The sequence below is a fragment of the Phyllobates terribilis genome, unplaced genomic scaffold (assembly GCF_046119375.1).
Source record: "Phyllobates terribilis strain yellow unplaced genomic scaffold, ASM4611937v1 Scaffold_7__3_contigs__length_470593459, whole genome shotgun sequence".
Taxonomy (NCBI): domain Eukaryota; kingdom Metazoa; phylum Chordata; class Amphibia; order Anura; family Dendrobatidae; genus Phyllobates; species Phyllobates terribilis.
In genome coordinates, this window is record NW_027362767.1 from 15,826,335 (window position 1) to 15,848,254 (window position 21,920).

At 44.5% G+C, this 21,920-nt stretch overlaps 1 protein-coding gene across 5 annotated transcripts in view; it reads right to left on the reverse strand.

Annotated features, from left to right (window-relative positions):
* The window catches only part of ZNF410 (zinc finger protein 410), a 150,644-nt gene that overhangs the window by 103,415 nt on the left and 25,309 nt on the right, over positions 1 to 21,920 (reverse strand). For 2 of the 5 annotated variants that reach the window (XM_073638203.1, XM_073638205.1), the window contains 7 exons: positions 19,515 to 19,715; positions 18,294 to 18,485; positions 17,923 to 18,055; positions 17,456 to 17,637; positions 17,300 to 17,389; positions 17,133 to 17,231; positions 3,455 to 5,926 (listed from right to left, as the gene is read on the reverse strand). In XM_073638203.1, coding sequence (XP_073494304.1) covers positions 5,832 to 5,926; positions 17,133 to 17,231; positions 17,300 to 17,389; positions 17,456 to 17,637; positions 17,923 to 18,055; positions 18,294 to 18,485; positions 19,515 to 19,715 — 992 coding nt within the window. In that variant the 3' untranslated portion in view covers positions 3,455 to 5,831. The other 3 variants (XR_012247300.1, XR_012247301.1, XM_073638204.1) reach the window with 3 other exon arrangements.

Here is a 21,920-nt window from a genome sequence, read left to right on the forward strand (position 1 = left end):
GAACATAACCTCAAACAGCCGAATTTTTCTCAAATTGTTCGTGTTCGCCGAACGGCTCGAACACCGCCCAAAACAGCTCGAATTTGAGATTGGCGAACAGTTCGAGTCGAACAACGCTCATCTCTACAGGACATCAGCTTGGTCGCATGACTCGATCCAGAGAGAGACAGATTTGGATTCTACACGATTCCGGCTTAAGGGTATATGGCCTTGATTGGAAAGATACAGATCTGCTCCATTGACCACCAGAGAACCCATAGATACATTTGGGAGACCAGGTTGGGATGATAAGGTCAGATGGCCCCATGGATGTTTGGGGTTGCCAGGTGGGACCCTCCAGTCGCCTGGAACCCATGAAGGTGTTTGGAGAAGCCAGATTGGGACCAGCTGCTCATCTGGCCCCATGGAAACTCTCGGAGAGGCCAGGGTGGGACCCTCGGGTCTCCAAGCCTTGTACCTCGATGGACTATCAGTTTCCTAAGCTTGCCGCTACCTCATCTCTATGGGGCCCGCCAAAGTGCGTGGGGGGCACTGGTTGAGGTAGTTGGCCCTGGAAGTCCCAAAGTTGGAGCTGCTCTATTCTCTTCGGGCCAGCGAAAGGGTGAGTGTGTAATTTTGCACCATCTTGGGCATTTGCTGGGACTGTTTATGTGTTTACTTTCCGTTTGGTGATTCAATAAAGTATTGCCACACTGTTTAACCCTCACCCTGGTGTTGTCTGAGTAGTATTATGTCCACTGAAGACCCTGTGTCTTCACACATGGAAAAAAAAATCATGACTAGGTGTAGGTGAATAATGGGTAACCAACAGAATCAACAGTCATGATATGCACGCTGCTAATTGGGTGTTATTGACTCATTTAATGAAAGGGGGGGGGGGTGATCTAATTTATAGCAGTGCGGCGTTGAATTAGTGAGGTTATTCATTCTGCGAACAAAAAGGTGTCAATTATGGCCCTTATTTAAATAAGGAGGGCAGCAAATGTTGTACTTGCTGGTTTTAGCCCTTGCTCAGTGAGTAAAATTGGTCGTTCCACACATTGCACTGGAGGAGAAAGAACTTTGATTAAGAAATTGATTGGAGAGGGGAAAACAAAGTACAGAAAATAATTGATTGTTTAGAGAAAAAGATTTCTAATGCTTCAAAATGGCAAACACAACCCGGAACACATGGTAGGCAAAGAAATGCTACCATCCCCATAGATCATAGAATCGCAAGAATGGCAAAGAAGCCTCCACTGATCCGGTCCAGCGAGAGCAAAGATCTTCAGTTACCTGTGAATCCTGCAGCCATCGGAAGATGCCTACATGAAGTCAAACTATTAGCAAGAAACCCTGGTAAAGTCCCTAAAAAAAAACCATGCTGAAAAGGATAGTTTGCCAAAGAAGAACACATTGACTGGCCTAAAGAGAAGTGGCTGAACTTTCTATGGACCGATGAGAGCAAGATTGTTCTTATTGGGTCTAAAGGCCGCAGACAGTTTGTGAGACGACCCATAAACACTGAATCCAGGACACAGTACACTGTGAAGACAGTAAAACTCATTTGGACTCGCCTGTGGTAAATCACAAAAGAGATTCGCTCTATGTACCAACGCAACCAGTACAGTATTCCACATCATCATAAATGTCATCCTATCATTTTCTTTTTTTGTCACAACAATTATTTTAATCAGATTCCACTTTTAACTCAACATGCAAAAAAACCCGAACAAACCCATCCTGCATAAACCCATATATGAATGGATGTAAATGTGCTGTAAGGTGGCTGTAGTGCATGGGAGATAAACCTGGAATAATGCTTTAGTACATATGGGACTAGAAGGGCTTAGTCGCCCATGACAGGTTGATTGTGAGCAGCTGAAGAGTTGGGAGAGACTGCTGCTCACCATATCTCCACCCCTGGGTGTGGTGCACTTTGTAAAATGAGACCCGTTTGTCTCACACAATAAGAAAGCACAGCAGCACACTGTACGGGCCAAGACATATGCAAACACTGAGAACATAAGAGCTAAACCGCATCATTGCTGAATGTACTTACAAAAAATGAAGGCTCTTAGCACATAAATTGGCCAATTCATGTATGCCCATCAACCACGACAAGGTAGCCTCCACATGATGGGTATCTATCCTTCTAAACATGGCTCTCTTGGGTTATAAGCCTACAAATTTAAGTGGGCAGGTAGAAACCAACACTAATTAAAAGCACCCTTGGGCTGATGGGTGGAGTGCAGAGTCAGAAAAGGAGTCAGTCAAAACATCCATGGTAAACTGCAAGAAAACAAAAAAAAACCTGACCAGCACCTCCATATAGTGTGAACAGGTGCACCCATCATGAGGCTACCTTGTCGTGGTTGATGGGTATACATGAATTGGCCAATTTATCGCTAAGAGCATCCATTTTTTGTAAGTACATTTTATTCAGCAATGATGCGGTTTAGCGCTTATGTTCAGTGTTTGCATATGTCTTGGCCCTTACAGTGTGCTGTTGTACTTTCTTATTGTATGTTATGCAGTCATTGCAGCGTGCACCTGTTCACACTATATGGAGGTGTCGGTCAGGTTTTTTTTTTTTTTTTAGTTTTCTTGTTGTTTGTCTCACACGTCTGTGTGTATGGAGGTATGCCGATCTCCTGGATTGAGTGCCTTTGCTAAAGGACTAAAAAGCCGGACTCTAAGCCAGGTGGGTTGACCAGCACTATTGTATGGACTTGTTACTATGTTTCACTTTCTGCCGTATAAAGGCTGTATTTAAGTTTTCTTGTGATGTGGTTTATGAAGACTGAAATAAACCAGCCGAACGTTAAATAGAAACAATTCCTGCGATATCTCAGATCGCTCCCAAGTGAGTAGCCTTGTTACAGTGTGAATCCATTAGACTAAGAAACCTTTTGTCCCCTTAAGTTCCTCCATATTATACCAGGGAGTGTGTCAGAATACTTTCCTCAGCTGTGGTATTTCAAAGTGTGTACAGATATATTCAATAAAAGATCTCCATTTGTGAAAAAACTTAGTCGTTGACTTGAGTTTGTCATAAACTAAAAGTTTTTAGAGTATTGATTATTTCAGATAATTGAGGTGTCTTTCTTCAACCAATATCTAAGTATACATTTTTTAACCACCAAAAGAACTACATATATTATCTGAATAGAAAGAACTTTGTCCCTATCCTCCCAATGTTCTGTTACAACAGGCGTTCCCAATCTGTGGCTGTCTACCAAATTAGTGCATTCACACCATGATTAGCAAACAGCTCTAAAAAGCAGACCTCCAGATAGGTACTGTTGTGAGTATAACCCTAGAGAAGAGCAAACATGGACGTGCATGTACTGGTCCTTTGAGAATTTAAAGATAAATTAAGAATAGTGTCATAAAAAATATTAAGATCCAGAGGCCCCCTGGGTCCCAGACCCAGGGTCTTCGGTGGGCGTAACGCTACTCAGACAACACAGGGTGAGGGTAAAACAGCGTGGCAATACTTTTATTGAACCACAAAGCGGGTAATAAACACATAGAACAGTCCCAGCAAATACCCAAGATGGTGCAACATTACACAGTCTCACCCTTCCGCTCCGCCCGCCTGGGATAGAAGAGCTGCGACTTCGGAGACTTCCATGGTCGACTACCTCAACCAGTGGCCCCCCGCTTCTGGCGGGACACCACAGAGAGAAGCTAGCAGTCCATCGAGGTACAAGGCCAGGAGACTCGAGGGTCCCACCCTGGCCTCTCCAAGAGTTTCCTGGGGTCACAATCTGGCTTCTCCGAATGTCTCCATAGGTTGCAGGCAAACGGTGGGTCCCTCCTGGCAGCCCCAAACAACATATCCATTGGGCCCGGTGACTTCTTTGTCCTCTCCTGGTCTCCCCAAAATGTATCCATGGTGTCTCTGATGGTTAATGGAGCAGATCCGTATCTTTCCAGTCAGGGCTGTACCCTTAGGCTAGAATCATGTAGAATACAAATTTGTATCTCTTTGGATGGAGCCGCCATGCTATCCATCTACTGTCCTGAAGGATGTCTCTCATTCTCCTTGTAAAGTCTTTCTCCAATCTCTGTTTCAAGTCTGACTGCTACAGAAGCATATATCTTTTTTAAGTACACATCCACAGGTCAAGGGTCATCAGTCACATGTCAGAGGTAAAGGTGCAGGCTCAGCTATCATTGTTTTAGCTAATCTATTGACAAAGTTGGTATCACAGGGGCTGTTCCAAACAAACATCTAGCTGACCCCAAATTGTCATTAGCATTGTAAACATGATTGTTTCCAAAGAAATAGAATTCAACATTCAGGGTTATACTAATACTGGTCTGTTCTTATTGACCAGACACAAATACACAAAAATAAAGGGTATTTCTCTTGGATGAACAAATCTAAAGGTCTGGCTTATTAAGATTTTACGCTGTATTGTCACACTTGGTTTTGGTTATGTGCAATTCCCCTTCTTTTCCTACTGATTTTTCGCTTTCTTCACTCCCCGGTGTTCCCCTCTGTTGTTTGTGAGAGCATATTTGTATGATTAGTATTTTCCTTAATCTCTGTATGAATGACCTTGTTAGTCTGTTCCCTCCCCCCAGCCAGGGAAGAGGGGAGTAGTAGTTGTGACGATACAGCTTAAAATCTTAATCAGCCAGACTATTACATTTGTTAAGTCAAGAGAAATACACTATTATCTGTGTTTGTGTTGACTTGTATGTGTATTCCAAGAAGGACATTCGATTATTTGCTTAAGGCCACGGCCCCACTATCAGTATTTGGTCAGTATTTTTTTCTCAGGAGTGGGAGCCAAAACCAGGAGCGGGTGATAAATGCAGAATCGGTACAATTGCTTCTATTATACATTTTCTCTTTTTGTTCTTTACCTGGTTTTGGCTCCCCACTCATGATAAAAAAAATACTGACCGAATACTGACCAAATACTAATAGTGGGGCCTAACCCGGATTGTTATCTTCTCTTTGATTCTGGAACAATGAATGTTTGCTAATTATGTTGATTAACGTTTGTGGACCCTGTGGCTTATTGACTCAAAATACAGGAGGACAAACTAAGCCAATTCATTAAATGCTCAAACAATGAGACATGAGGCTGCCCTTTTCCCCCCTTGACCTGTGGATGTATTTTACATGTTGAGTGTCATTCTGAGATTTTCACTGCCTCCAGCACACTAGCAGCAGAGATGTTCACACGTAACACCATGTAAATGAATCAGGAACGAGATAGTGGGACAAATAATCAACTATCCAGCCTTGGTCGCTGGCTTTTCTGCTCACCTGAATTGGTCAATTTGTGTGCCAAGTACTTTCATTTTTAACAGAAGTAGTGCAGTTCCAATGCCATATATTCAATGTTTCCATATTCAGAGTGCAGCTTTAATTTGTTAGTAAAGTGCCACCGATATCATGAGGAAATCCCCAAAACATTATGTACATAGAATTAGATACTGGCTCCAACACTGGCAAATAGAGAAGTGTCTGGGGTCTCATGTGCGAGCCCTTGTGATTCCTTCATCCAGGAACATTGCACATCAACACTATTTGCAGCGTCTCATATTTATACACGTGTTAAGGTGAAACTCGAGGAGAATTTTATTCCGTTCACCTGATGAGGAAATATATCTGTAAGAATTAAGTTAAGAAGAAGGAAATCATCACCCTTTTCTATGCACCAGTGTGGTACAGTGAAACTTTCTGGAAGACGTGGAGGCCGAGGTCCCATCACTGCAATGTAATGGCAGCACCAGACACATGATATATCAAATTATCTTCAGTCTTGGAAGTTCTGTGAAACAAGTGCTAAGCAGTAAAATGTGTAACTAAACATAGCCAAAAGTCTTCAATTTAGTAATATGGAGGCTTCATCTTCATAGGAATGCCTCCCGGTCAGGATCTCGGCACCTGGGTGTGAAGGGGCGGCTGTGGTACTGTGCTCTGCAATGAAGACACAAAGGTACCAAGCTTATCACATCTATATTCTACACACAGGACACTACCGGGCAGGACATCGTCTGAAGGCAGGGAAGCTTTTACACCATTCACCCAGGACATTGAACCCTTCAAGCTGTGGCCAATTTACGTTTTTTTTCTTCCATCCAAGAACCATAACGTTATTTTTCCATGCCCACAGTCCTATAAGCGCTTGTTCCTTTGAATGGCACCGTTCATTTTACCATGTGATGCACTGGAAAGACGGGCAAAAATTCAAAGTTTGGCAAAATTGCAAAGAAAAGTGCAATTACACAATTATTATTATTTTTTTTTTTTAATTTACCATTCATTAAATCGGTAAAACGGACCTGGCAATATGAGTCTACAGGTCAGTAGGATTAAGCAGATACTAAACATGTATAGTTTTTTATTTAAGTAGTGAAACATTTTTTTGGAAAATTTGTTTAAAGTTTTTTATTTTTTTTTTGCTTGTCACCATTTTCCGGGACCTGTAACGTTTTCAATTCTTAGGATATGGGGCTGCGTGTAGGCTTATTTTTCATGCCCTCAGCTGTGTTTTTTTTTTTTTTTTTTACGGATTTTACTACTATTTTTGGGTAGATATGATGTTTTGATTGGCTTACTGCATTTTATTACAATGTCATGGAGGGCCAAAAAAAACATAATTCTGGCGTTTCAACTTTTCTCGTTATGCCGTTTAACAATCACATTTCATATTTTTATAGACTGGATTTTTACAAACGCATCGATATCAAATGTATATTTTTTTTATTGCTTTATTTTTAATAAGGTTATAGAGGGGCAATTTAAGCTTTTATTTTTTTCATACTTTATAAAACTTTTATTTCACTCTTTACTGTACTTTTTAGTCCTTTTTAGGGGACTTGAAGCTGCATATGGACTTGTACGTCATATGTCGGTAAAGGGTTAAAGAATTGTCAGCCGCCAAACACATTTTCAACTAATTACATAAGCAAGTAGAAAACTTATTAACAAGAAAAATAATTTATTTTGCTTAGTTATCTGACCCTCGATTTTGCTGAAACACTAAATTACTTACCGCTAATGGGATTTTTTCCAGAACCCATTACAGCACCACCTGAGAGATGGGATCCGCCAATCAAGTACAGGAAACCTACAGAATAAAAGGGTGGAACCTCTCCCCCACATCAGTTGGATTACAGAGCAATGAGTGAACCTACCTTAATTAGATCATAACAAATACCACCAACATTTTTCTGTGTATTTTTGTTTGTGAACCACAATGCCACGCAAACAGTGCACACCATCGCTGTGACTGGAGAAGGGGGTGGGGGGGTATTTGGCTGCTGTCAAGGATTCTGGAAAATCCAATTACCAGTAAGTGATTTAGTCTTTTCCTATCACCCATGCCAGCACCACCTGAGAGATTTACTAATCCACCACAGGGAGAAACCACCACCTGCAGAACTTTTCTCCCAAAGGATAAAGCCTATAGTGCTTATAGAATGTAGAGGAAAAATATATATCCTTGTACTGTGTTAGCCAGTAGATAGAAAAATATTTAGATTTGAGAGTCCTCGGTGGTTGATACCTTTTAATGGCTAACTGAAGAGATGGTAACAAATTGCAAGCTTTCAAGACTGCTCAGGTCTCTTCATCAAGCATAGTATAACACAAAATCTGAAGAGTCACAACATGACACAGTAATAATGCAATAGAGGAGACAAGTGACATAAAGCAGAACTATTACTGTAAGAGAGGGATAAACAGTTGTGGCCGTAAATATTGGAATAGTTCAGAGATAAGGAGTGTGAAAGTTTTATTGTCCTGTGATTAAAGTCTGGTCCGGGGCTTTGATGCCCCCACAGGTCTGAGGAGCACATTACTTAGTTGATGAAGAATGACTTTGTTTATATTCCTAAACTCTTCTGTCTCTCAGAGATTTGAAATTACCTTTTAATACCAGCAATTTCAAGTCCGTGATGCGGTGATCAGGAATACAAAAATGTTTGGCCACAGGTAGATCTATTCTTTTTTCTTTTATTGTATGGCAATCAGAATTCATCCTTGTTCTAAGTTTTTGCCCTGTCTCCCCTACATACAGACCCCCAGCTGGACATTTTGTATATATAAGTACACTACATTAGATGTGATGCAGCTGAAAGTACCTGGGATCTTGTAGTCCTGATGTGAGTTGGGGATCTTCATCTTGTCTGTGGTTGTTATAAATGGATAGGTTTTACACGTTTTCTGGTTGCAGGGAAAGGTTCCTGAAGCTGTTGGAGATGACAGGGAGCTTCTGACAATGATGCTTCTTAGATTAGGGGGCAGCCTGAAACACAGAAGTGGGGGTCTGGAAATAAGGATTGTAATCGGGCATTTTTTGTAGTACAGATTGTAGTTTCCGTGCTGCTCCCCTTATCGCCTCAAGGTTTGGATTGTAGGCAACTACTAGAGGCACCCAGTTGCTTTCTTGTTTGGTTTTGTAGTGTAGGAGAAGATTCCTTGATATTCTGGGGGCTCTTGTAATCTGGTTCTCAATTGTTCTTGGATGGTAGCCCTGATTCAAAAAGGTCTTTCTGAGGCCACCAAGGTGTGTGTCTCTATCCATAGGGTTGGAACATATCCGATTGCATCTGATGGCTTGGCCCTAGACAATAGTTTTTTTCATTTGTTTTGGATGGAAACTGTCCCATTTCAGATATGTTGGACGGTCGATTGGCTTCCAGTACAGGAATGTAGAATGAGAGGGGACCACATTGCCGCCTTACATATCTGGTCAATAGATAAGTTCGCTCTCTCCACCCAGGAGGCTGCCATGGCCTGAGTAGAGTCAGCCTTCAGATCCAATGGAGTTGACCCATCACTTGAGGAATAGACAAAACTAGAAGACTCCCTGATCCACCTGGCAAAAGTACTTCTGAAAACTGACATATCCTCCCCTAGAACCATGGAAGGAGACAAATATGTCTGTCTCTTTCTCCATGGTTCTGTGGCTGCAATATATTTTATCAAACATCTCCTAACATCCAAGGTGTGAAATTTTTCCTCCCTAGAATCTTAGATGCAGAAGGAAGGATGACCTCTTGACTTTAGGAAAGCTAGTAGCAATTTTGGAAAGGTACGCTGGGTTTGGCTTAAGGACAACCCTATCATCCATGACCTGCATGAAGGGAACACTAACCAACAAGGCATAGATATCACTGACTCTGCTAGCAGATGTTAGGGCCAACAGAAGGTCTGTCTTCAACGTAAGGTTTTTGACTGATGCAGAATCGATCGGTCAAAGGGAAAGTGGGTCAGTGCCTTCAGTACTAGTTTTAAATCCCAAGGTGGAATTTTTAGGATAACCACTGTTTTTAATCATGTTTTTATGAATCTCATTATCCACCCATTACCAGCTAGGACATAATTATATAGAGCCCCAAGGCTGATATTTGTACTCTGAGGGTGCCAACATTCCTATCTAGCCCCTTCTGGAGAAATTCCAAGATGGCCTCAATAGAAATGCTGTCCTATATTTTTACCCCTCAACTGCTAAGGAACTTTTTCCACCTACCATAAGTTTTGGTTGCTACCGCTTTTCTACTTTTTAGCAATGTGGAGACTAGATCAGCTGAGAACCATTGCTGCTCTAATAGTGACCTCTCTACCACACTGTCAAGTGAAGTGAAGCCTAGTTGCCCGGGGGTGACAAACTGGACCTTGGATGAGGAGTTCTGGAATTTTTCGTAGTGCCCAAGGGTCTGTGACCGATATTAATCTCATCCATGAGAACCAATCACCAAAATGGTGCTATGAAAATTATTCTTGCTTGATCTTGTCTGATCTATGGGCAGCATGGTGGCTCAGTGGGGTCCTGGGTTCAAATCCCACCGAGGACAACATTTGCAAGGAGTTTGTATGTTCTCCCTGTGTTTGCGTGGGTTTCCTCCAGGTTCTCCGGTTTCTTCCCACACTCCAAAAGACATGTTTGTAAAGTGCTGTGGAATTAATGGCGCTATACAACCCCTGGCAAAAATTATGGAATCACCGGGCTCAGAGGATGTTCATTCAGTTGTTTAATGTTGTTGAAAAAAAAGCAGATCACAGACATGGCACAAAACTAAAGTCATTTCAAATGGCAACTTTATGGCTTTAAGAAACACTAAAAGAAATCAAGATAAAAAATGTGGTACTCAGTAAAGGTATTTCTTTTACAGACCAAGCACAGGGAAAAATTATGGAATCATTCAATTCTGAGGAAAAAATTATGGAATCATGAAAAACAAACACACAAAAGAACACTCCAATACATCACTAGTATTTTGTTGCACCACCTCTGGCTTTAATAACAGCTTGCAGTCTCTGAGGCATGGACTTAATGAGTGACAAACAGTACTCTTCATCAATCTGGCTCCAACTTTCTCTGATTGCTGTTGCCAGATCAGCTTTGCAGGTTGGAGCCTTGTCATGGACCATTTTCTTCAACTTCCACCAAAGATTTTCAATTGGATTGAGATCCGGACTATTTGCAGGCCATGACATTGACCTTATGTGTCTTCTTTCAAGGAATGTTTTCACAGTTTTTGCTCTATGGCAGGATGCATTATCTTGAAAAATGATGTCATCACCGCCAAACATCCTTTCAATTGATGGGAAAAGAAAACTGTCCAAAATATCAATGTAAACTTGGGCATTTCTTGAAGATGTAATGACAGCCATCTCCCAGTGCCTTTACCTGACATGCAGCCCCATATCATCAATGACTGTGGAAATTTGCATGTTCTCTTCATGCCGTCATCTTTATAAATCTCATTGGAACGGCACCAAACAAAAGTTCCAGCATCATCACCTTGCCCAATGCAGATTCGTGATTCATCACTGAATATGACTTACATCCAGTCATCCACAGTCCACGATTGCTTTTCCTTAGCCCATTGTAACCTTGTTTTTTTCTGTTTAGGTGTTAATGATGGCTTATGTTTAGCTTTTCTGTATGTAAATCCCATTTCCTTTAGGCGGTTTCTTACAGTTCGGTCACAGACATTGACTCCAGTTTCCTCCCATTTTTTCCTCAATTGTTTTGTTGTGCATTTCCTGTTTTGGAGACATATTGCTTTAAGTTTCCGGTCTTGCCACTTTGATGTCTTCCTCGGTCTACCAGTATGTTTACCTTTAACAACCTTCCCATGTTGTTTCTATATGGTCCAGATTTTAGACACAGCTGACTGAACAACCAACATCTTTTGCAACACTGCGTGATGAATTACCTTCTTTTAAGAGTTTGATATTCCTCTCCTTTGTTTCAATTGACATCTCTCGTGTTGGAGCCATGATTCATGTCAGTCCACTTGGTGCAACAGCTCCCCAAGGTGTGATCACTCCTTTTTAGATGCAGACTAACGAGCAGATCTAATTTGATGCAGGTGTTTGTTTTGGAAATGAAAATTTACAGGGTGATTCCATATTTTTTTCCTCGGAATTGGAGTGATTCCATAATTTTTTCCCTCTGCTTGGTCTGTAAAAAATTTCCCTTACTGAGTACCACATTTTTAATCTTGATTTCTTTTAGTGTTTCTTAAAGCCCTAAAGTTGCCATTTGAAATGACTTTAGTTTTGTGCCATGTCTGTGATCTGTTTTTCTTCAACAACATTAAACAACTGAATGAACATCCTCCGAGCCCGGTGATTCCATAACTTTTGCCAGGGGTCGTATAAGTGAGGAAAATAAATAAATAAATAAATAAATCTTCCTCAGCACTGCTGGAATCAGCACTAGTGGTGGAAAAGTCCCATTTGACTCAAAAGGCGTCTACAATATACAGATGTTCTTTGGGGTTTAGTGAGAAAAACTTCTTCACTTTCCTGTTGCATTTTTTTTAAAACAATGTCGGGGAAACCCCATAACTCTACACAGTCTGTATTCTGTTGAAATTCAGACTCCCCTCTTGTTTCAACAGATTCTGACTCAAGAAGTCTGCCTTGCTGTTCTGCTCCCCTCTTATGTGTAATGTTGTCTATGAAGAGAGATGGTTCTCTCGAGGACTAGCTTTTCATCTCTTGTCCATCCTATTTGAACCACCCCATGCTCTGAATGTGCTCCCCAACCTTTTGGTCTTGCATCTGCGGTTATAATGCGCTGTACTGGATTTTCCCAAGGAACCCCTCTTGACATATTTACTGTATTTAACCATCAATGGAGACTCTCTAACATGACTGAGGAAAGGGTTACTCTTCCTTCCAGATCACCTTTTAGCGCCTTTTCGCTTATTAAAATGTCTCGTTGAAGCTCCCTGTTGTGTAAGGCTGTGTGCACACTGTTCGTTTTCGCAGCGTTTTTTCTGCGTGGAAATGCACCAAAAACGCTAGGTAATCCATGTGCAGCTAATGCAATGACAATCCTGAAGTGCTGTGCACAAGATTAGGAATTTTCCTTTCAGGATTGTCATAGCGTATAAATCTGCTGCATGTCAATTCTTTGTGCGTTTCTGCAGCGTTTTTTCACCCGCTGACTTCAGATGAGTCAGTCAAATCCGCAGAAAAAAAGCAGGTATAAAAATCTTTGTGGATTTGCTGCGGATGTGGGCTGCATATTTCACTGACTCAATTCAAGTCAATGAGTCAAAAAAGTGGCAAAAATGCACAAAGAATTGCCCGTGGGAAACTACTCCTTCCATCATCCGACGCGCTGACCATAGCAGGAGCAGGCGCAGCTGAGGGGAGAAGTAATGTCCTCAGCCGGAGTCTGTGCGCTGTGTAGAAAAAAATAAATCAATATTAAAATAAAAGAACACCTTATTCTCACCTGTCCGCTGTACCCAGAGTGTCCCACGTCGATCCTATCACCCGGCAATATGATAAGAGAGCAATTGCTCCCGGCAGTGTACATCACTGCGCTACTGGGACTGAGTTCACCGGAGTTCATCAGCTGACGAGCTCCAGAGACCTCACTTATGGCATCAGTACTGTGTGAGAATTTTCCCACGCAACACTGATGCAGTAAGTGAGGTCACCAGAGCTCATCAGCTGATCTTCCTGGCCATTAATATCAACTCACAGCTGTCTGCCTAGCCCTTGCTGGTTAGATTTTATAGGGTGATCCTACGTCAATTTTTTTCTGGGGTCCCCCTGTAATCTAGCCAGTAAAGGCTAAGCAAACAGCTGTGGGCTGTTAATAGCCAGGGAACATTTTTGACTAACGGCCCCTTCCCCGGCTATTAATATCAGCTCCCAGCGGTCGGCTTTCCCATTACTGGTTATGAAAATGACGCGGGAACCCACGCCATTTTTTAAAATCTTAGGCTCTGTGCCCACGATCCGGACGTAGCAGCGCTTTGGACACAGCATATTTTTGCTGCATCCAAAACGCTGTGTTCTATTAAACACAGGTAAATCCACATGTGTTCACTGAACCATGCGGATTTACAACATTCAATACATTCTAGTGGTCAAATTTCTGTTGCGGAGACTAGCTACTCCGCAAGTGAATTTGACATGTTGCGGTTCTGAAAGACGGCATTAGAACACAGCATTTTGGACGCAGCAAAAATACGCCGAGTCCAAAGCGCTGCGGGTTGCTGATCGTGGGGACATAGTAGTGAACCAAACAGCTGTGAGCTGCTATTAATAGCCAGGGAACATGTTAGACTAATGGGCCCTTCCTAGGCTACAAATAGCAGCTCTCAGCTGCTCCACAAATTACATGAATGGAAATTAATGCTAATGGTATTAGGGTTTACGGGATTAAGTGTAGCTGACACCAAGCCCTTTGTTTAGTGATGAAGAGGTGTCAACCAAACACCCTCCTTACTAAACAAACCTGTAAGTAAAGAGTTAAATAAACACACACAGTATAACACTTTATTTCAAAAAAACATTCATTGCTGTACAAAATGCATCAAAAAATGCATCAAAATCGTGACAAAATGCACGTTTTTTTCCCACAGCATTTTTGCTGCCAAGAGATGCAGAAACATTGCAGAAATTTGTGCAATCAAATCCTGAACGTGTGCACATACCCTATCTGAGCCCACAGGACCACTGGAATACAAGAGGTCAAATATCTCAGTAAGGACATGGCCTTCCAGGGGGTCATGGTGGGATTGTTTATTGGTTTTAGTACCTGATCTGATACTTTTACTATCTTTCCCTTTAGAGATGACAGCTCTCATTTATAGCGTCTAATAAAAGACCTAGAAAGATTTGGACTCTCAGGGAAATCACTCGAGTCTCTCAGGTTCAGAAGCCAACCCATGTCTGTCAAGGGGGTTCTGACACATTCTAATTGAGTATTGCAGTGGTTGATCAACTTGCTTATGATCAAAAAAGTGTCCAAGTATGTTCATCATGTTACAACAGATGAGCTGTCATTTCTGCTATCACCTTTGTAAAAATTCTCGGTGCCATGGATAACCCGAAGGGAAGGGCCCTGAATTGGAAATGCCTGATCCTTCCATCCATGGCTAGAGCCTTTCTCAGGAATTTCTGATCTTCTAGGTTTATTGCAACATAATATATGCTCCTTCTAGAACTAAATGATGCATACTAATTAGCCCAGGAACAGTAGTTTTATGGTGGATTTTATAGATTCCATTTTGAAAGGACGGGTCTTTAGGAACTTGTTCAGTCCCTTGAGGTTAATAGTCCTGAAAGAGAAGTCTAAGTTTTTTTTATGAGAAAAAGAGAATAGAATCCTTTTTACTCTACCCCCACAAGGACTGCTTTCTTCACCAATTCCCAGACATCCGTGTCTAGGGAAAATTTCTACCCCCCTAGACCTTGGGAGGTGGGGTGGGGTGGGGGGTGGGACAGCCAAAATCTCCAACTCAAACCTAACAATGTGAGAATCCATCCAGTCGACAAGATTCTCGCCCAGGCAAGGAGGAAGAGGGAAAGCCTTCTTCCCACCTGAGGAATGGCTTCACCGGAAAGACTTTTTATTCTCCAAGGAGGGACCCCTGAACATGAACCCTCTGTTCCCTCGATGGTCCTCCCTTTTCCCCTAATCTTTTGAAGGTCTTCCATGACCATACCTTCTCCTCTGAAGCGACCTTCTGTATGAAGGGATGGACTAATTAGGGAGACGCTTTTTGCCATCACCGGCTTTGTTCAAGATGTCATCAAGAGCGGGCCCAAACAGATATTACCCTTCACATGGAATGGAACACAATCTGGATTTCGACTGCATAGCCCCTGGGCAACTTTTAAGCCTATACAGGCTGCACTTGAGAAGACTGCTGATCTTGCCGCCATTCTTGCAGAATCTGCCGATGCATCTGCCAAGAATGCTGTTGCCCCCTGACTTAACGCAATATCTGCCAAGATGTCTTCCCTTGCAGCCTTATTCCTTAGCTTACTTTCAAATTGTTTAAGCCAATCCATCATGGAAATGGCTGTAGATGTTGCCGCTATAGCTGGTTTTAGTGCTCCTGCTGAGAATTCCCAGGTATTTTTAAAGATAGTTATGCGTCTTTATCTAACGAGTCCTTAATTACACCCATATCTTCAAATGGCAAGGAAGAGTTTTTTGATGATTTAGCCACTGCTACATCTATCCTAGGTGTTTTATCCCATAGGGCTGTCTCCTGTTCTTCAAAGGGATATTTCCGTTTTAATAATGATTGCAACGAAACCTTCCTCTCAGATTTTTTCCATTCCTTGTTAATAAGTGCCAGAATTTTTTCATTTACCGGGAAGGTTTTCCATTTATTCTGCTCCAAACATAATATCCTGAACTTATCCATGTGCTTTTGATTCTTTAATGCCCATGGTGGATCTAACCACCTTTACCAACTGATCCATATTTTCTATGGGGAAGCAGTGCCGACCCCCTTCACCTCTATCTGAGGAAGACGTAGAGGAATCGGAGGACATACATTTTCCCTCTGACTTGTCCGACCTTTCAGAATTAGATAGGTTTACATTTGTTCCCTTCTTTCGTTTGTCAATTTCTTGGAGGGTTAAGGACTTAATGGATTTTTTTTTTACTTCTGATCTAATTGCTGCTCTAAGCTCCATAGCAAAATTAGAGGTTTCTTCACACATGGTTTTTTCTATGAAAGCCTAACAGATTTTTCTGCCATAAGCCGGACAACTCCTCTCCACACAGTGCACATTCCTTATGCTTGGATTTTGCTATGCATTTCTTAGGCCTCTTCTAACAAGCAATAATAAAAAACAACCTGTTACCACGTGAACTTTCAAGAAGATCAGTCCCCACCAAGTTGATAATGAAGTTACCGGATTCGATGGTGGATTCGGACCATCTGAATGATCTTGAGGCTGTGCTGCGGCTCTGCTGGCTGGACCTACTGACACTCCCTCTGGAACCCCACTGCTGCGTCCATGTTGCTGCTTCTTTGGTTTTGAGCGCTGCTGGACCTGCAGATGCTGCTGCACCATGTTAGAACTGGAGAGGAGTCCTGAACTCATTGCTCTTCTGGTAGTCTTAAACCGCATTTAAATGCGGGACCAGCACAGACAGCACCTCCACCTCAAAAGGTCGCCTCCTCCGGACCTCTCCCAAAAGTGCTTCAGTACTTCTGGGTCAATTTGTCACCGACGAGCTTGTCATTAGGGCGCACCCCTACAGCGCGCCCTGCGCATACGCAGATCTCAGGGCGATGCGACTGGCAGATGCTCGTGCCCGCACTCCAGCCAAGCCCCTATTGGACCTGCTGCGGAGCTTCCAGGCCCCACACGCCAGCTCAGCAGACCACGCTATCCCAGGCGACTGGGCAAGACCAGGGTAGGAGATCTTCTCTCTTTGTTTAGTCACCGGACACTGTGTGTACGTATCTCATCAAGGACAGGAAACCAACCTATGCGGAGGAGAGGTGCCACCCTTTTATTTTGTAGATTTCCAGTCCTTTATGAGTGGATTCCCATTCTCAGGTGATGCGGTCATGGGTGATAAAAAAAAAAAAAAGGAGATCGGATCTTCTACCCAATAGGCCAATTAGGTGATGGGGCACTCTCAGCATGGTCCAGCTGTTAAGTGCACATTCCTCCCACCGCCTTTGCAGGCCTTGCCACCTCACTCAGCTTTGACTGACAGTGTAAACTTCAGCGTAAATTTCGATGCAGACAGCACTCACCCCTGTGAATTACTAAATGGAAGGTAGGATTTCTCTGGGGGCCATGTTCCATGTTAGTTTAAAATATGTTTTGGGGCTGACCAAATGATAGGAATGTCAGAAGTGGAAAGAGGATAGAAGCCACTCACCTGCCCTCCGCAGCGGGTGATGTTTCTTGATGTGAGCGTTTCTGCTTCCGCTTTGGGAAAAGGTTTTGCTGCACACGGTACACTGATGTGACTTCACACCTGAGAAACAGTGCCAAGCGTCAGTCCTGAACAAGGACCCTGCTGGAGGTCCCCCACCACATCATTACCTGAATGAACCACCAGGTGTTTTCTAAGGCTGGAGTATTCTGCAAAGCTTCTGCCACATCCCTCCTCCTCGCACAGAAAGGGTTTCTCTCCTGCCAGAAGCCGAGGCGTGAGTCACGGACAACCACAGCAGGACGTACACACAGGGCAGCACTCACCACTATGGACCCGCAGATGGTTCTTCAGGTTTCCGGCCGTAGTAAACGGCTTCTGGCAGCCAGGCTCAGGGCAAAGGAAGGGACGTTCTCCATTATGAGTGCGCATGTGAACTTTCAACCGTTGCAGAACGTAAAAGCTTTTCCCACAGCCGTCCGCAGGACACGTGAAGGAACGGTCATTTCTGGAAGACACCTTTATGGTTACGTTTCACTTTTCGGAATTCTTTCAGTTTACACTTATGCAAGAGAAGAACATCAGAAAGTGACAACTCTGCCCCCAGCCGACGGCATGCAAGCTGTGGAACATTAACAGTCAGATTCGGCTACAGAGCCCATCTACCAAGCACTAGGCCCCCCGAGTCTACAAGTAAATCCTTCCCGCTGGACGATACTGTACAGAGTCATGGCATACCACCACTGGGAGAATACACCGAGGTATCCGGCACCATCTTCCGGCGGGCACTTACATGTGAGTTTTCAGGTGGTATCTCAGGTGTGTTGGACGCAGAAAGGATCGCTCACAGCTGTGGAAGGTGCAGCGGAGGCGTTTTTCTGGGTGTGCGGCTCCAACATCACAGGCGCTGTTCACGGACGCATCGGCTGAAAACAATACACAACGTTCTGGAAAACTGCTCCATTCTCACATCAAGCACTTCAAGGGGCAGATACTGCTCAGCCGTCCATTTGTCCTGAGACTGGTGACACGCGCGTCTCATTCATCTCCCACCACGAGGCATCATGGCCCATCTCCATACACAGTCACCTGTTCTAACAGCTGGACATCCCTGTGCCAGTCACACAGTGTACAATGCCAGGCACATTCTGGGGCAACGCTTACCACTGCCGATGGACTTTGCATGTTTTGCCAGCTGAGCCCGGGTGGCAGCAATCAGACTGTCATGAGCCAACTCCTGAACCCGCAGAAACCATGGCGTGCTGCTGTCTGTGCAATCACTAGGCAGGAAGTCATTCCCAGAATCTTCAGCTTCATCCGGAACGAAAACCATGTGCTCAGATGGTGAACCCAGTCCTGGAAAACATAAAAGCCATGGAGCTCAGCATCGCTGCAATAAGTGGTGCCGAGCACCCCAGCAGGCAGGAGAGAGAGAGAGAAAGGGTGGGACGGTGCCGAGAAGACCACGTGGGCACAATGATGGTATATAAGCCTGGATGAAGGGTGGACCATGACACTGGGTGATAAACGTTCAGTGTTTCCTGAACACAGATAATGCACAAGGAGCAGAGCAATCATTTGCATTTACAGTAGAGCAAAGCAGTGACGCAGAGGATGGCTAAATCCACAGAGCCGACACTGCAGCAGCGCATGCGACTATGATGGGAGACCAATAACAATGGATTAAATACAGCAGGCAACTAGAGGCTTCAAAAAAGAGGAGCGAGGACAAAAACCATGGAAGGCTCTCTATTCACTTTGTGGAAGCACTGAAATGTGCTGCGTGCATGCACAGCCACCTCTGTTCTACTAGAGTCAGGGGCCCCAAAGTGCGGCCCCAACGGTGGGAGCTATATGAAGATTACGATCCTCCTCAGAAGACGCTCCAAACAAAATCACCTGATAATTTCAAGTAAAAGGACTGTAGTAGTGAACGTGGGTGAACCCCTTCCGGCCCCCTGCCCAGCAAAGACGACACATGGACCTCACAAGTCTGGACTTTACCCTCTTCACGTAAATTTTATGGCTTTCAGAGATTTATAATCATCTTCTTGAGGATGCTCGAAGGGTGGCAAGTAGGAGTTTCCCAAGACCATACCCAAGTCCCAAAAAAACACAATCTCATAACAGGAGGTCTGTATGCGGAAAATACCGACCCAGCCCCTCACGTGGTCACACAGGATAGAACAAGAGCAAACCATAATTAGGGTTAGTTATTTAGTACCATTGCAGAAACAGAAATCCCCCATGAGTTAATGGTAGAACATAAATGCTGATTTGATGCTTCAGGAAAGATAACGAGAAAGTGAAAAATATTAAGAGAAATGGTCACAGAATGAATGAAGAGCTATGAAGAGAAGGAAACCAGCGGGGATGTGACGCTACCTGATCGCGCCAGGTTCAGGAGGATGAATGATGAATTGTCGTTGGCTGGCAGGTCTTGCAGCAGAGATGACGACGTGGAGGGAGACAGCAGGGCAGCGTCGCTCTTCTGATTCCTGGGATCTATGCTGGGATCGAGCTGGAGGCTGTCCAGCAATTCTGTGTCAGGAGCCTTAGGAGACACCCGATCCTCCGCAGGAGCATCTGATAAAAATACTATGATTATTAGCATCACACCCAACACTAGACGTCCGGACATCTCACACACACCGAGCGCTAGACGTCCGGACATCTCACACACACCGAGCGCTAGACGTCCGGACATCTCACACCCACCGAGCGCTAGACGTCCGGACATCTCACACACACCGAGCGCTAGACGTCCGGACATCTCACACCCACCGAGCGCTAGACGTCCGGACATCTCACACCCACCGAGCGCTAGACGTCCGGACATCTCACACACACCGAGCGCTAGACGTCCGGACATCTCACACACACCGAGCGCTAGACGTCCGGACATCTCACACACACCGAGCGCTAGACGTCCGGACATCACACACACACCGAGCGCTAGACGTCCGGACATCTCACACACACCGAGCGCTAGACCTCCGGACATCACAGACACACCGAGCGCTAGACGTCCGGACATCTCACACACACCGAGCGCTAGACGTCCGGACATCACAGACACACCGAGCGCTAGACCTCCGGACATCACAGACACACCGAGCGCTAGACGTCCGGACATCTCACACACACCGAGCGCTAGACCTCCGGACATCTCACACACACCGAGCGCTAGACGTCCGGACATCTCACACACACCGAGCGCTAGACGTCCGGACATCTCACACACACCGAGCGCTAGATGTCCGGACATCTCACACACACACCGAGCGCTAGACGTCCGGACATCTCACACACACACCGAGCGCTAGACGTCCGGACATCTCACACACACACCGAGCGCTAGACGTCCGGACATCTCACACACACCGAGCGCTAGACGTCCGGACATCTCACACACACCGAGCGCTAGACGTCCGGACATCTCACACACACCGAGCGCTAGACGTCCGGACATCTCACACACACCGAGCGCTAGACATCAGATGTGTATAAATATTTGACTCTTCAGATTCTGTGTTATACTATGCCTGATGAAGAGACCTGCGTAGTCTTGAAAGCTTGCAATTTGTTACCAGCTTTTCAGTTAGCCATTAAAAGGTATCAACCACCGAGGACTCTCAAATCTAAATATTTTTCTATCTACTGGATAACACGGTACAAATATATATATTTTCCCTGTAACACTATGGTTAATAAGTATAATCATGGATGCTATTCAGGGTGCCACACAATATGTACTCAAATTTTTCTAAAAATGGATACTGCTGTGAGCCTTTATAATACTAATGTACCGTATTTGCCGGTGTATAAGACAACCTTTTTGCCTTGAAAAACACGCCTCCAAGTGGGGGGTGTCATCTTATACACCAGGTGCACTATAGTTGGGATGCGCTGGGTAGATGCCGGGGCCCTGAGCAGGCAGAGGGGCCCACTGGCGGTCGCGCACCCTGCTGGGCTATGGGCGGAGGAGAGTGGTGCCAGCACCCGCCCTTCTCCGCCGCTTGCTCAGGGCCCCGGCTGCCGGATACTTACCTCTCCCCGTGCCTCCGCAGATCCGCTGTCTTCCTGCTCTGCGCTCCCTGTGGCGTCTCAGGTCAGAAGGTGCGGTGACGTCTTTACACCGTGCCCTCCCCTGAACCGTCATAGGCAGCGCAGAGCGGGAAGACACCGGCGACGCTGGAGTCCGGACCTGAGCAGCGACAGCAGGTGAGGAGGAGGGAGAAGAGTATTGGATTTTTTTTTTTTTTTTTTTTTTAATGTATGGAGGCATGGGGCATAATATGGGGGGTGACATCCTGCATGGGGCATAATATGGGGGGGTGACATCCTGCATGGGGCATAATATGGGGGGGGGTGACATCCTGCATGGGGCATAATATGGGAGGGGGTGACATCCTGCATGGGGCATAATATGGGAGGGGGTGAGTATATAACAAACTCTATTTTGAGTGGAAATGTTGGGGGGGGGTCGTCTTATACGCTGGCAAATACGGTAGCTTTTTCTGCAGCTTGATACAGAGCAGATGAGTGCGCTATGCTGACTGGGCCAACAAAGAAACATGGAATGAAGTATTACTAGTCAAAATGTGCAACGCTAAAACAAAGTCAGCCTTTGAAAGATTGAAAAACTGTGACACCATTCACTGCGGTTATTAAAGGATTTCCCCATAATGTTCAATTCTGCATTGGCAGGTCAATTTTACTGATGACCAATGCCTGCCAGGATGTGTGCATGGCCGGGCAGGTATCTGGACACAAAACCATCAAACTCAC